At 45.7% G+C, this 13,837-nt stretch overlaps 1 protein-coding gene across 1 annotated transcript in view; it reads left to right on the top strand.

The window, feature by feature from the left end:
* The first annotated feature begins 325 nt into the window (after positions 1 to 325).
* NXPH4 (neurexophilin 4) overlaps positions 326 to 13,837 on the top strand; it is a 330,367-nt gene continuing 316,855 nt past the window's right edge. The window contains exon 1 of the mRNA XM_069230784.1: positions 326 to 634. Coding sequence (XP_069086885.1) covers positions 581 to 634 — 54 coding nt within the window. The 5' untranslated portion in view covers positions 326 to 580. The remainder of the gene's footprint in view (positions 635 to 13,837) is intronic.

Here is a 13,837-nt window from a genome sequence, read left to right on the forward strand (position 1 = left end):
GTACGTATGAGGCCCTACGTACACACTTGATTGACCATTTGCACGAACACGTGGCGTGAAGTCTGTCCTGGCTCTGTGAGACCCTTCAACTGTCAGGTTTTCTTTAAGTGGCTTTGCGATTAGTGCGCATTTAAAGGCAAAATTGAAAATGTTCAAAAACTGGTCAGTTGTTGTCGGGGAGGGTGGGGGCATGTTCCGGGTTCCGCGCCTGGTTGGAGGACGGTGGAGGTGGGCAGGATCCCCCGCCCCCCACCCTGGCGGTGAGAGGAGGCGGGGGGCACCAGTGCCGCTCGCACACAACCTTCCACTTTCAGTCTCTGATCGCAGCGCTCGAGCCAGGGGGAAGAGCCCAGTTCGCACCCGAGCACCCCCCTCCCTTCCCTTCTTCTGGCTGCGTGCCCCCACCACCCCATTCTCCATGGACCAGCGCCCCCTCCTTGCTGACTGCTGAGCCGGCGCCTCCTCCGTGTGCTTTCTGCTCCTGTCTGAATTCGGACCCCCGTGTCCATCCGGACGGGACATCCCCCATCCCGGATTCTTATCCGGGTGGGGTCCGAGGGCTGTGGAGGGGTCCCCGAGGATGAAGCCGGCGTTTTGGATCTCTGTGGTGTGCAGTCAGTGGGTCCTGCAGGCGGTAAGTCAGTGGCTGGCATGGTCTCGGCGCCCTGACCTGGCACACGAGAGCCTCTAGGCACTGCAATCGTGCACGTATTCTGTTGTTTCTGTAGCGTCTTTCTAACAAGATCCACTTTTTACAAAGAAGAGCATTTAGATGAAGGGGAGATTGCCCTCTGCCCAGGATCACACAGTTGTAATCTAGGGAAACCGGGTTTAGAACTCGAGTCTCCCAGGTCCACAGTCACTACAAAGCACACATTGTACCTTAAAGGCCTGACACTGGTACAGTGTGTTTCCTAGCCCCGTTTGCAGGGTTGTGCACGGTTTGTGTCGATCCTTGTCTTGGGGTGCAGGGTAGGTCTTCACATTTTCAAGCCTGGAAAAACGCGCCTCCTTATTCGCCGCAGAAGGCAGCTCAGTGGGTTGGTGCGCCTACATGAAGTGTGTTCTCCTTCGCGACTTCTATGGTGCATATAGGCTGCTTCAGGGAGCTGGACCTCGCGGTTCTGGATTCCTGCTGACTACGCTTTCTCTCTTCTGTGGCCGATAAAATTAGTACCCCAGAGTTGGGAGCCGCGGTCCCGAGATGCAGCCGAGTTCTATGTGGTAGTGATAAATACTCAGGGTCCTCAGTCTTTACCACGGCGAGCCTCTGCCCACAGCCCTGGCACAGGGAGCGCAGCTGGGCCTTTGAGACACTCCGAACCAACGGGGCAGGAGACTCCGCGGAGGGAACACGTGTGCCTCCTGTGGGAGCGCCACACGGACAGGGTATACACAGCCTGGGAGGTGCAAGGGGTGGGGAAGCCGAGCTCCCTGCCCCGCTGGAGGGGTAGGGTGCGGGCAGGACGCCTGCCTGTATCCGGGTCTCGATCTGTCAGTGCGCCCATCTCTTCTGTCTTTGGCGCGTGTCTCTCTGTCGCTCTCGCTTTACCTGTCTTTCGGTATGCCCGTGTGTATGTTTCTTTTAATTTCTTCCTCTCTTGCCTTTCCCAGCCTCTGTATGCCTGCCATCCTACGTGTCTTTTCCTGTACCACTCTGTCTGCCACTCTATTTCTGCATCACTTGTCTATCTGCCTGTCTCTAAGTGCTGCTGTTTTCCACATCTCGCGTCTCTGCGTCCTTCAACATTATCACCGGACTGTATGTCTAATCGTCTCTTTCGCTCTGTCTCCCTGTTTACCTGTCTTCCCACCTGTCTCTGTTTCGCCGATCTGTCTCTCCGGCAGAGTTTGTCCTCTCTCATTCTTCCATGACTGTCTGTCTTTCTCTTTGCCTCAGTGTGCTTGCGTTTGTTAGAAAGACGGACACGTTCTGCTTGACACAAGGTTAAAAACACCCTTCTCCTCCAAAACTTTGAGTGCGGCATCAACAGAGTGGGCCCGGCCGGGGCACGTACTTAGGGGTAAATAGTGCCGAAGACTCCAGAGGGACTCACATGAGCGGATACCTCTTAAAATACGTCTGTTTTACCTCCTTTCACGAACTATTATAAAGCAGCGCTCGATACCCCGGTCCGGCCTATAGTGAACGGAGACCGAGAGAAATAAACCATTATTTGCCCAGGATCAAAAAGGGATTCAAAGGGGGAAGCTGGGATTCGAATTAAGAAGCCTCCTTGCTCATTCTTTGTTCGTGCTTACATATGCACTTATGCGTTTTAGTAAGAACTCTCGGTTAGCAAACTTTTGCAATACTCTGATGTTGTATAGAACAGATCAGATGCCGTGTATGTAGCGCCTCACATCTGAATTTAACCCGTCTCTAAACACTCCCAAGTGCTGTAGCTAAGGGGCCGGAATAAACGTGCCACTTAATGGTGATAATCGTGCTTCAAGTCCCAACCACCTCCTCGCTGACATACCATGCGTTGTCCCAAGATCACACAGCTTTACTCAGCTGTGAAGCAGCCGCGACTTCTGATTCCACAGCAGGTGGCAACACCACTAGATTCCCAAAGTATTGGGGCGCGTAGAGAAGGAACGTGGCAGGAGTTTGGGGATCAAAGATGGGCGCGACGAAAACCCCGGAATAGGCAGTTCAGCGGGGTCTCGTGTGAATCCATGAGTAGCCTGACGGATATAACGTTTTCCAGAGATTGGCGCTACCAACGGAATGGCCTCAAGGCGCCCACTGGTGCACTTTTGGATGAGGGTTGGCTTGGTGAATGGACTTTTTAGAGAAGGGTTCTGTTATTTGAATGGCGTCAAGGTGCCTTCTGTTTCTTTTGTGAAAGGATGAGCCGGCTAATAGCGAATGACTGTTGACTGAGTCACTTCTACACGCCAAGGGCTCTCTTGTGAATACATGGATGAATGGGCAGATGAATAAGAATGTAGAGTACTGTTCTGTTAACTGAATCGTCTCAAGGTGGTTGAATGACTGAATGAATACAATTTTATAGAATGGCTATGCAAAGTGAAGGGCTCAGAGAGAGAACACCTGTTCTGAATGGACAGCAGGCTTGCACAGAATCACGCAATCCAATTGCCTTAAAACACCTCCAGGTTTTCCTGTGGTTGGTGGCTGGTTGAATAGGTGTGAACAGAACAGCTCTGGTAACTAATCTCCTCAAGGCGCCCCATTTCCCACGCCATTGTGCTCGAGCAACAGGCGCTTCTTCGAGGTCTGCCTGTGTTTAGGTGCAACTGGTGGTACCAAGGCCATATCTTCCTCGCCCCCCTAAAAAAAAAGAAAACACACACACACCCTAATCCGTGGTGAAATGAGGTGAGCGGTCTGAAGGAAGAGAGAGCCGCCGCCATCTGACCTGTTAATTAATGCCACCTCTAATAATTCACACCGAACAGCTTGTCTTGCGATCAACCCCTGGTGTTTGGAACCTGCAGACAACAGCAGTTATTGATCTACTCTGAGACACTGCCATCAGAAGGACAATTCTTTGTTGGTCAAAACATATTGGAGGTTTCGCCCTCACATTTTCACAGAAAGCGCATTGACCAGCCGAGCTGTCTTTCCGGCTTTGGGTCTTGGACTCCGAAGGGTTGCAGTAACGGGCGGTGCCTGGTTAACAGGACAGGGTCGTGTGTACCGCGGGGTACACACAGCGCCGCAGCGGGGGTGAACACGTCTAGTTGTTACATTGCGCGCGGATCCTCTGTCCTGCAGGCCAGTCACAGATACTGAACTGGGAACATTAACCTACTCAAGCTATCACTCTCGGTTTTCAAAGGTGTGTGCGCCTCTGGCTACCCTCACAACTCTCAGCAGAGGGCGCATGAACCCGCTTATCTACCCGTCTGACACTGGGAGCTTCCTCTGCTGGTTACACACAGACATCTCTGCAAGTGGCGCTTTAATCCACCTAGCTGCCTCCCTGGAACTCAAACCCAGGACCTACAGATTATATATGTGTTCATGCAGCGAGTGCATCGTATCCCGAGGTAGCTTAGAGCCTCTTTTTGGTACTTGGTGGGTGCGGGGTGGATTTGCGTGTATAATCGAAGAGCTGGCGCTCCGTGTGATCTCAGGCAGATCACTTTTACCCAGTGTCCGGGTCCACTGGGCCAACAGTGGCATCATTTTATCCCCCTGTACGTCGGGTCCTTTTCCCGACAGATGGAAGTGATAAAACCTACGAAGAGACCGCAGCAGGTTGATGCCTCGCTGCAGACATCTGTCTCTGTGTAAAGCTCTCATTCCAAACCCTGTCAGGTTTCTTGAGGCTATTGCCCTGCTGCGGAGACCTTTCGACAACCTGTACATTGCAGAGAGGGACTCCTCTCAAGCAGCCACAGCCTTTCACCCGCCCCAGGTCGGTAAAACGAGTGTCTCTCGTCCGAGAAATAGTAATACTTTCATTTACGGTGCATGTCCAAAGCGTCAAAAAACTAGTATTGGGTAAATGCATTTTTAAGCAAAAGAAAACAACAGGAAATATTTATTTCATGGATGATATCGCTGTTCGTGTTAGATCACGGGATAAAGTGGGTGAACCTCCCCCGAGAGCTTGGTTGGTGGGAGATCTCGGTGCACCTTGGAGCGAGGCCCCGGTCTCGCGCTCCCGAGCACCAGCGCGAGGCGGACCAAGCAGTCTCTTCAGGGACTCTGGGGCCGAATTTTTTACCAGCAAAGGTTTTCAGTTTCTTGCTTTTAAGACCGCTCAGTTCCCTTTATCGGTCCGAGTCACCACGCTGAAACGTTTGACGCATATTTGCTGTGCTTGGGAAAACAATGCGGTCAAAAATCTCGGTTTTTGTTGGAAAATTTAATACACATTGTTTTCTTTTTTCTAATGGAAACATGAACAAATATTTGCAGCCTCGTCCCACAGCGACAAAATGGGGAGAGTGAATAATATACTCTACTGAATCCACAGTCCATGTAGGTAATTGGAAGGTTGAAAAAACAGACGAGGTAACCTCTCTTTCAGCGCATTGGTAACCTATAAAGTCATTCCAGTGCTGACATTAATTTGTCCTTCGCCCCATCCAGTTAGTCAAGGATTGAGTTACTTTTCTTATTTTATTATTCAGCATCCTATTTTAATTAAGATACCTTGTCTTCTGAGTGGTCGGCAGAGTGGGATCCTAAGACGTTTGTAAGCATCTCTGAAGTCCTAAAGGTTGAAGATAATGCAGGATGTGACTTTCGGTGCTCTTGTTAATTCTTTATGGACCCCAGCACATACGACCAGTCCGGCCCAGATTCTGAGTGCATAATTCAGATCCAAACAACAGCATACCAAAAATCTGTAAATACAGACACAGTGGGGCAATGCCTAAGTTCCTCTTTAGTATTTGCAGAATTTGTTCCTCACCCTAAACCTCTGAGAGTGTTGGTTTCACTAGTTGCCTCTGTTTTGTTCACTTCTGAATTAGCTTTACGCCTCTGGTGAGGTCTACAGAGAGCGAAGCAGGCTGGGAGCTGCCGATAGCCCACGACAAAGGGGCTTGGTGGTATTTTACTAACCTGTCATCAGTAGTATTTGGACTGGGAGGGTGAAAGGTTGTCTTTTTGGCCTTTTGCTAATCCAGTGCTTAAAGACTTTGCGGGAAAACTGCAGTGTCACTCAGGGACTGACTGTCACTTGAAATGTCTCTCCCGCCTGAGCTCGATTTGAAGTTTTGAATAATGTGTGTGTCTCTTGCACTGGGCGCCTTGCTCGTGTCTGGACTAAGCTGTACTCCTCCACTGAGATTTGACTGAGCTGCTCGTCAGAAGTGCTTTCATTCTGTTCCAAGTGGGCATGGATGGTGGTGTACTAATCCAAACGCTGTATTAACGTTGCTCGCAGTGGTACATGCATAAGCCATTTTCTAGCTGTGCGTGGATGATATTTCACTAATCTAATGCTTAACGACTGTACCAGAAAAAAGACATTTGAGCAGGCAAAGTAGAGAAAATACCGTTGAGTTGGACTGTTTCTACTTAGCGTGCCCAGAAGCTCCCTTCTCTGTTGTGCATAATTTATCCATCATTCTAAGTTTGTGAGTGGTTTATTAAACCGCAGTTTGGGTAACCTGCAGAAACAGAAAGCGCTCTGAAACAGGACAGGGTGCTGGTACCCCGTGGCTCCGGTCAGACCACCTCCTTATTGTCTCAGAAACCAAAGGTTCCTCCTCGCTGGCGTGACACGTCCATTTTTCCAAGGAGTCAGGCTGGGGCAAGCAGGCACCCTGCCTGAAATGCTCCCACTTCGCCAAGTATCTTATCCAGGGTGTCTGATCTGAGACCGTTCAAAGTTACTTTTTCACCAGGGACACAAGTAAATTTCACATAAGCAACAGTTCTGTGGATGTGTGACTCCAATCTCACTGCTTCGCGCCCCTGACAAAGGCGTTGAAAATATTTGATTGTTGAAAGATGCCAAGGCCAAGCTGGAGGAGGCGGCTGTTGTGCCGCCCAGTGCCATACATCGTGGGGGCACTGGTATTGCTTCATCGTGTGACTGCCACTCCATTCTGTAGCTGGGGCATGGGTACAATATCAGCACCGCATCCTGCTAATCTCAGGGCATTCCTGAGCAGTTTGGCCAGAGGATGATAGCAGTGGTACTTGTAAGAGCCTAAATATTCAGTGACAGATGGGTGTGCGGAAGGACATCACAACAATGTGTTAGTGTTGAAGCATACACTCAACGTCACAACATGTGCTGGGCTCTCAGTGACACGGTCATCTCTTACTGCAACACCATTTAGGGGCAGATGGAAAAGGGCTAAGGTGTCACTGCCATTTACTTCTGTGGGACCCCCGCGTCATTCGTAGTATGGTGCTAGACTCCAGTTTCGTGCCATTACCACATCCACATAATGAATGAGTAGATGTTAGGCTACGGCTGCTGCTCCGCAAGCTGCTTCAGTAATCGTTCATTGGGGAGGGTCACCAACGCTGGCAACATCTGTATCCTACATGAGTCGGCGCTTCGAAGACAGGAGTGGGTCAGTAGCAATGAAGGAGCCTGAAGACAGAGGAGAGAATAACAATTTCACCTTCATCATTCTGTTGTCAGTGCTATATTTGCTTTAATGATTGTGCACAGTGCATAGATGTTTCCGCCGAATGGTTCACGCTGCTGAAGGATGGACAGACTGAATTCCTATCCTTGGGACTTTTTCATTCCCTTTGGCTGATACTTCTTTATTTTTAATCAGTGAGGTTTCCTGTCCCTTACAACACAAACATGCCATGCCAGTTAACATATTGCTCAAACCTAAGCGTGTTAAATAAATATATTAAACAAAACACTCTGTGACTAATCTGAACTTTAGCTTTGTAACAGTTTCAAAGAGCTTTTATAAGAATGAAAACAATTTTGCCTTCCCCCCAAAACATTGGATTCTGAGTGATGGGTTATGGGCTAGCAGCCTCAGTACAGAAAACAAAACAAAACGTGTCGGGTGCAGGACCACCTCTAAATCTTGTTAATTTCACAAATAAACATATTGTCTTAGCTCATGAGTTGTAGAAAGTGCAGAGCAGGGCTGGGCTGGCTGAAGAAAGACTACAGAATCTGAGTCAAATTGCTTAAATATTGAGGTTTTTTTAACGAAATCTGTAAAAAAATATGCATACACAAATTGCAGAACCAGTTTCCCAGTTCTAATTTGCAGGTGCTCTGAATTCTCACGGCCTGCATTCACCTCTACACGTCAGTTCAAAAGGCTGCAGCGCTATGAAGCGTCTGATGAAATTGCCTTGACCACAATTTTTCTTAGGGATAAAAGCAATGCTCCCGGCCTTTGGCTGTTGAAAGTAATTTTCAATTGAAGTGTTGAGCAATACTGTTGTCACCCTGAAGATGTATAGATGCTTCGGAGTATTATTACCTAAGCATGTGTTTATTATGTGTTCAGCAATTCTAAGCTCATAATATCGCCAATGCAATTTTGCAACTGGACACTGAAATTCTATTTACTTACTAAGTAAATTATAATTTGATCCAAACGTTTCATACCAACTATACCAGTCGAACAATTGCAATATTCCTCAGGAATCCCTTTCGAGCCCGTTGATCGCTTCTAACTGAACTCCCACCAAGACTGATGCGTCAACCATGCTCAATTTTGTAGAGCCTTTCTAACCTGGAATCCTGTGTCCAGAGACATAGCCGAGTATGAGAAAGATTTCCTTCGGAGCTGCTTATTTATGCACTTATGTGCACTTAATACTTTGGTGGGATCAACGATGAGCTGGTGCACTATGGGCCTGATTTATGAAAAGTTAGCATCACCTTTGAGTCATTTTTTTTACACAAGAGTGGCGCAAACCTACAAAATGTAATTATATTTTGTAAGTTTGAGCCACTTTTGCGTAAAAAAATGACGCAAAGGCGGGGCTAACCCTGCTTTATGAAAAGTTAGCGCCACCATTGCATAATTTGTTTATGCAAAAGCTGCTCAAATGTTTATATTTTGTAAGTTTGCGCCACTTTAAGGTGGGGCTAACCCTGCTTTATGAAAAGTTAGCGCCACGGTTGCGTAATTTTTTTATGCAAAAGCTGCGCAAATGTTTATATTTTGTAAGTTTGCACCACTTTTGCGTCAACAAATGACACAAAGGCTGGGCTAACGTTTCATTAATCAGACCCTACGTTTGTTCCTCCTGGCAAACCTTTGTATTTCTGATTCAGTGAGCCTGATGTGTTAGAGATGCGGGTTCTGTGTAACTACAAGATGCCATCACAAGCTCCTCCTGGTTTTAAAAGCGACACTCAGTCCTGTAAGAAGAGTGTCTCTGTTATTGCTTGCTACACAAATGTTTTTTGTTCACAGACTACTTCAGATTCAAAATATCTATTTTTCTTAAACTACTGGTTGATATTCACGATTTCTCTAAGTATTCCAGTTCACCCATTTTAAAATTGAATCCACCCATTTAAAAGCCATTATTCAGTAAATGTAATTTTGGGCGAAATGCTAGTGCAAGGATCTGGGGTTTCTACATCCACAACTCAGAGACCAGTCAAGTTTCATGGGCCACACAATTTATTTTAAAGATGATGTACTGCTTTTATGATTTATGCTGCCTTTTCTTTCAGATTTCGACTTCAGTGTAAGAAAAAGGGAGAGAGAGAAAACAGAATGAAAATCAAAACCAGGAACTCGTCGATATTCTCTCTCAATTTAGGTGGCGAGCGTTCACACTGAAATGCGTTTATACTCTTCTGGCGTGATGCCCAAATATCTGTTTTCTGGCAGAGTTTTAGGGCTCTGAATTAGTGAAATACTATCCATGCCAAACCAGGGAGTGATTGATGCGACACCACTTTATGAAAATTATTTTCAGCAAATAAATCGGTAAAATACCCTGCATGCATTTATGGAATAGAGCAATAGCTGAGAAATGTTTTGCTCTTGTTGGCGCTCATCAGTGGAGTGCAGCTACACCAGATATGAGCCAGGCAGCAGATACATGTAAAGAAATACCTCACAAGCTTATGGTGCTGCATAAATTATGCAAAACAAAGAAAAGAATTCTGGGATGTCCCACGTTTAGGAGGGCATTCCAATAAAATCAATAATCCCTCCGCAACACTAAATTACCTGCTCATATTTTAAATCTACCACAGTTCAGCTTCTATTTACATTTATATCTACAGCCTGATGTGCACTTTAATAATAATTTATACTTTGGTGGGCATGAGAACTACGTAAATAAAAGTGGAATACGGTGTTCTAATGGATAGTATTCCCCTAGGTACCTCATCTTGAGTCATCTCAGGGTATTAGACTGAAATGTTCTGTAGTGTGTCATCATTCCGGCACTAGGTGGCACCCATGAGTGCAGATCTGCCAGACATCCTCCCGGGACATGACGTAAGGCCCTTCCGGTGCAGGTGATTCTCGTCCGGTTTCATAGCTGCTACCCAAATTGGGCTTCTTTTTCAATATGTCGACTCAAGTTGTGGCATAATGCATCCAGTTCAAAGGGATGGTTGCAAACACGGAAGCAGATGCGTTTTTCCTACATCAGAGGCAGATGGCTGGTATTGTAGAAGAGACACCACAAATCTGACCACAATTTTGACTAGACATTTCCCTGATTTACTTTATGCTTTCTTTGAAACCTTTAAAACAGTGTTTCCTGTTACCATTACATCTGCTAAGAGAGTTTGGGAGTTTCACACTCTGTGAAATCTCCGTATACCAACTACTTTCCTGGCAGGAGTATCTTAAATATTTAGCCTTTTTTCCAAAGGATGTTTCTGTGTTCCAGCCTAAGCCATCACACAGTGACAGTTTTGATCCATTCTTGTCCAGAACAAAAGTCCCACTATGAATTTGTGCTTACTGTTTTATGTGGGATAAACGTGGAAATGCGGCATAGTAGAACTTTTGCTGTTGGCTGCATGTTCCAGAGCTTTTTTTCACAGCGATATGAGGAAATTGAGTTTCTACATCCATACGTTGACATTTTCAGGGAATTCTGGGCAAAAATGATAGTGATATCCACACAATCTACATGACTGTGGGTGTCTATTTTTTGAAGTGTCCAAAATACCACAGATAGCTTCACCCCGAAGACATTTTCTGGCCTTTCTTGACGTAGGTCATAGGCCAATATAAACAGGTCGGGTACTGTTGTTATTGAAAGAAGCACGGGAAGGCTGTGTGGTAGACCTTTTGGAGTTCTTTGAAATTCATTGCAGATTCTGGAATTGTTCTTCCCACAATACTGACTGACCCAAAGATTAATGTTTGCATGGAAGTTTAGGTAAGAAAAAGTTGAGACACCCCGTGGATTTCACCGGTGTCCAGTTTTCAGAAATATCTGCAGTTGGTAGAATAAACCCTGTACCCCTCTGCGTCTCTAATTTAGAAATATCGGGGTTACCTGCTTTCTGTGGGTGCTGGCTGCCCCTGGGCCTAACTATTACAAGCAGCCACTACCATTAAAGTCTACCTTATCAAAATACCATTTCATCTTGTTGTCACAGTTTTGGGCCTTTCCTGTTCCATGTGATAGGCTCAGTTAGTTGTATGACTTTACATTGCATGCCTTTACCATGCAGATTTTACCCCACATATATTTAAGGTAAATATGTATATATATATATATATATATATATATATATATTTTTTTTTTTTTTGGGGGGGGGGACTCCCTTTTTAATTAATTCCTGACCTTCTTTTATCAATAACCACACCTAAACTCTACTAAAGGACCCCTACCACCCTTTTCCATTACCAACCCACAACCATAAAATGACTAATCTCACCCTTCACCACTACCCACTCCTAAACGTTACCATTACCCTTAAACCCTACAATTATTCTTACCATCATTTATCTCTGCCCATCCCATAAGCCTAAAACTGCCCTTACCACCCTTTACCTTTACCCTTAAAATTAGACCTACCACCCTTTACCTCTGCCTACCCCCAAACACAAAAATTACCCTTACTACCACTCAACCTTATCCCCATTCCCAATTGTTTTGTCTCATTTACTATAATCTTCCCTTGCAAACTGGCCGAACAGAGAGGCAGCTGGACTCCTCTTTCTTTTTCCTCCTCCTCATTTTCCCTTCTATTAATCCCGTCCAATCCACTCCTTTCCCCGTTTATGCTTAGTTGTTTTCCTCTTCTCCTTCTTTGCAGTTACCCAATATACTTCCCTACCCACAGGAATTTAACCTCCAAACATATTTTACTCTGAACAGACTTCCATCTTATTGATTTTATGTAATTTGCTGTTTTCTCCTCTGGTGTGGGGCATAGTAGATGTACAAGACTAACCATTAGGACCTTTTCCCCATCTTTTTGACAACCATTTATTTCCTTTTTTATGTAACACAATTCTTAAAATGCCAAAGATCTTTGTAGGTCTTGCCTATGGGTAGCTTCAGCTGGCTTGTCGAAATACCTATTGTGTACCATGCCTACACTTTGTGGGCTTTGAGTCAGCCCATTTCTTATCATTGGTTAGCTTTACAATCTATCTCCTTTAGTTGCTTCTTATTTGTTGGTTTTCCTTCATCTGCTCCTATTTGACCTTTCCGTGGAGCACTGCTTCTTAATCATCCTTTTGATTGGATGACATGTATCCTTCCAAGGCTGACATCAGGGAACTATTTCTTTGATTTCCTATCATAAATCCATGGGTCTACATCAGTTTTCTTGCTCCCTGCCCTGTGTGCTGCTTCCCACCTCACATCCCTGCCCTCAGCACTCTCCATGTTGCTCTGCTCATCTATTGCATCCCCATGACTCCTGTTGTTCCCACTCAGCTTTTTTCTTCCTTTTATTTCCTCCATCTCTTCCAGCTGCGCTATTGCTCCCCTGCCCACTGTAGCTCCCTGTTGCTCATTGGAACTGATTCCTTTTCCCCCACTCCACTATTGGTTCCCTATTTTCCCTTCTATATATATATTTTTGTTTCTGTGTGTGCGCGCGTGTGTGTGTGTACATGTGTGAGATACATACATGCGCATGGGTGGTGACGCATGAGCTCTTATACATCATCACACTGATTTTGATTGTGCTCAACAGCCTTGCCAACAAACACTTTTTGTTTTCACTGTTTTGTTTTCAGTGTTGGCGAAAAAAGAAAGGAAAGACCTTTGCTGCGCCATGAAGCATATGCACTAATGCTTCTACATCATTATGCTGGGGCTCTCAGTTTCGCTGTTTTATTATGTTTTTTGCTGATGCTGTTCAGCATTGGCAAAGCTAAGTGTTTGGCTAACACCTTTCAAATGCGAGGCCTAGTTGCCCGTCCAAACTTGTTTTAATTTTTCTTCTTTCAGACCTCGTGTTTGGCCCAGAGTCCAGTGCATTTTTTTCTGGACACAAAAAAGCCCTCAGATATTAGTCAAATATTGTTTCAGCATTTTGGCAATATTCCATTTTTATAATTAGCCAATCGGAGGTCGTCATTCTGGCACACTCCAGTGTAATTTTAAACCAAAAAGAGATGGTGACCATGTATGTCGAATATTTTTATCGATGTTGGTTTGAGTGGCACTGTTAGTGAAAATGGGTGATGGTTCAGAATTAACACCTATAAACTGGGAAATAATGAAACAACAACTCATAATGTGATTATACAAAGAAAAGCGCTGGGTAGACTGTAACAATTCGTATTTTTTATTTTTCTGAAATGCATTTCGGGGTGAATACATCGTGGTGCAGAAACAGTCTGTTATTGGGATTCTGAAGTGAACTGGACAAGCAGCATTATGGCTAAACAGCCACCTTCACCACATTGCAGGGTGTTTGCTTTTTTGGTTTCATGAAAATATTATTGCAAGGCCTCTGTTTGGGTTGAATTGTTGTGCACCACTCAGGGCAGTGACGTGACCCGGGGAGCTGCCCTCATTGCAGTGAAATGTCTCTCAGTGGCATGCCACTTCAGTGAGGGCGTCTCCCAGTGCCATGTAACTGCAATGAGGGCCCCCAACCCTGCTGCTCACTGCCAGTGGGCGGGTGGGGTTAGTGCCTAGGGGGTTGGGTGGTTCCGGGGAGTTGGGCGACAGGTCTGACAGGAAGCGAATCCCCTGCTGCGAATGATCGAAAAGGCGAACAGGGCTTTGGCCATATGTGCAGCTTGCTGAATTCTTTAAAGTCTGCAAACCTATTAGCGTGTTGTCACAGTGATTGTGGGATGCCATCGGCGATGGCATCAATGATGCCCTTTAACTGGTCTTGAATCATGACTGAAAGACTGAAATGTGTGAGGTCATAAGCAGTGCATAGTGGGGCAGTAACTTAGTAAACTATAACTGGAGAATTTCAATATTTTTGGTTTTTAAATA

This window comes from Pleurodeles waltl, chromosome 4_2 (assembly GCF_031143425.1).
Source record: "Pleurodeles waltl isolate 20211129_DDA chromosome 4_2, aPleWal1.hap1.20221129, whole genome shotgun sequence".
Classification (NCBI taxonomy): Eukaryota; Metazoa; Chordata; class Amphibia; order Caudata; family Salamandridae; genus Pleurodeles; species Pleurodeles waltl.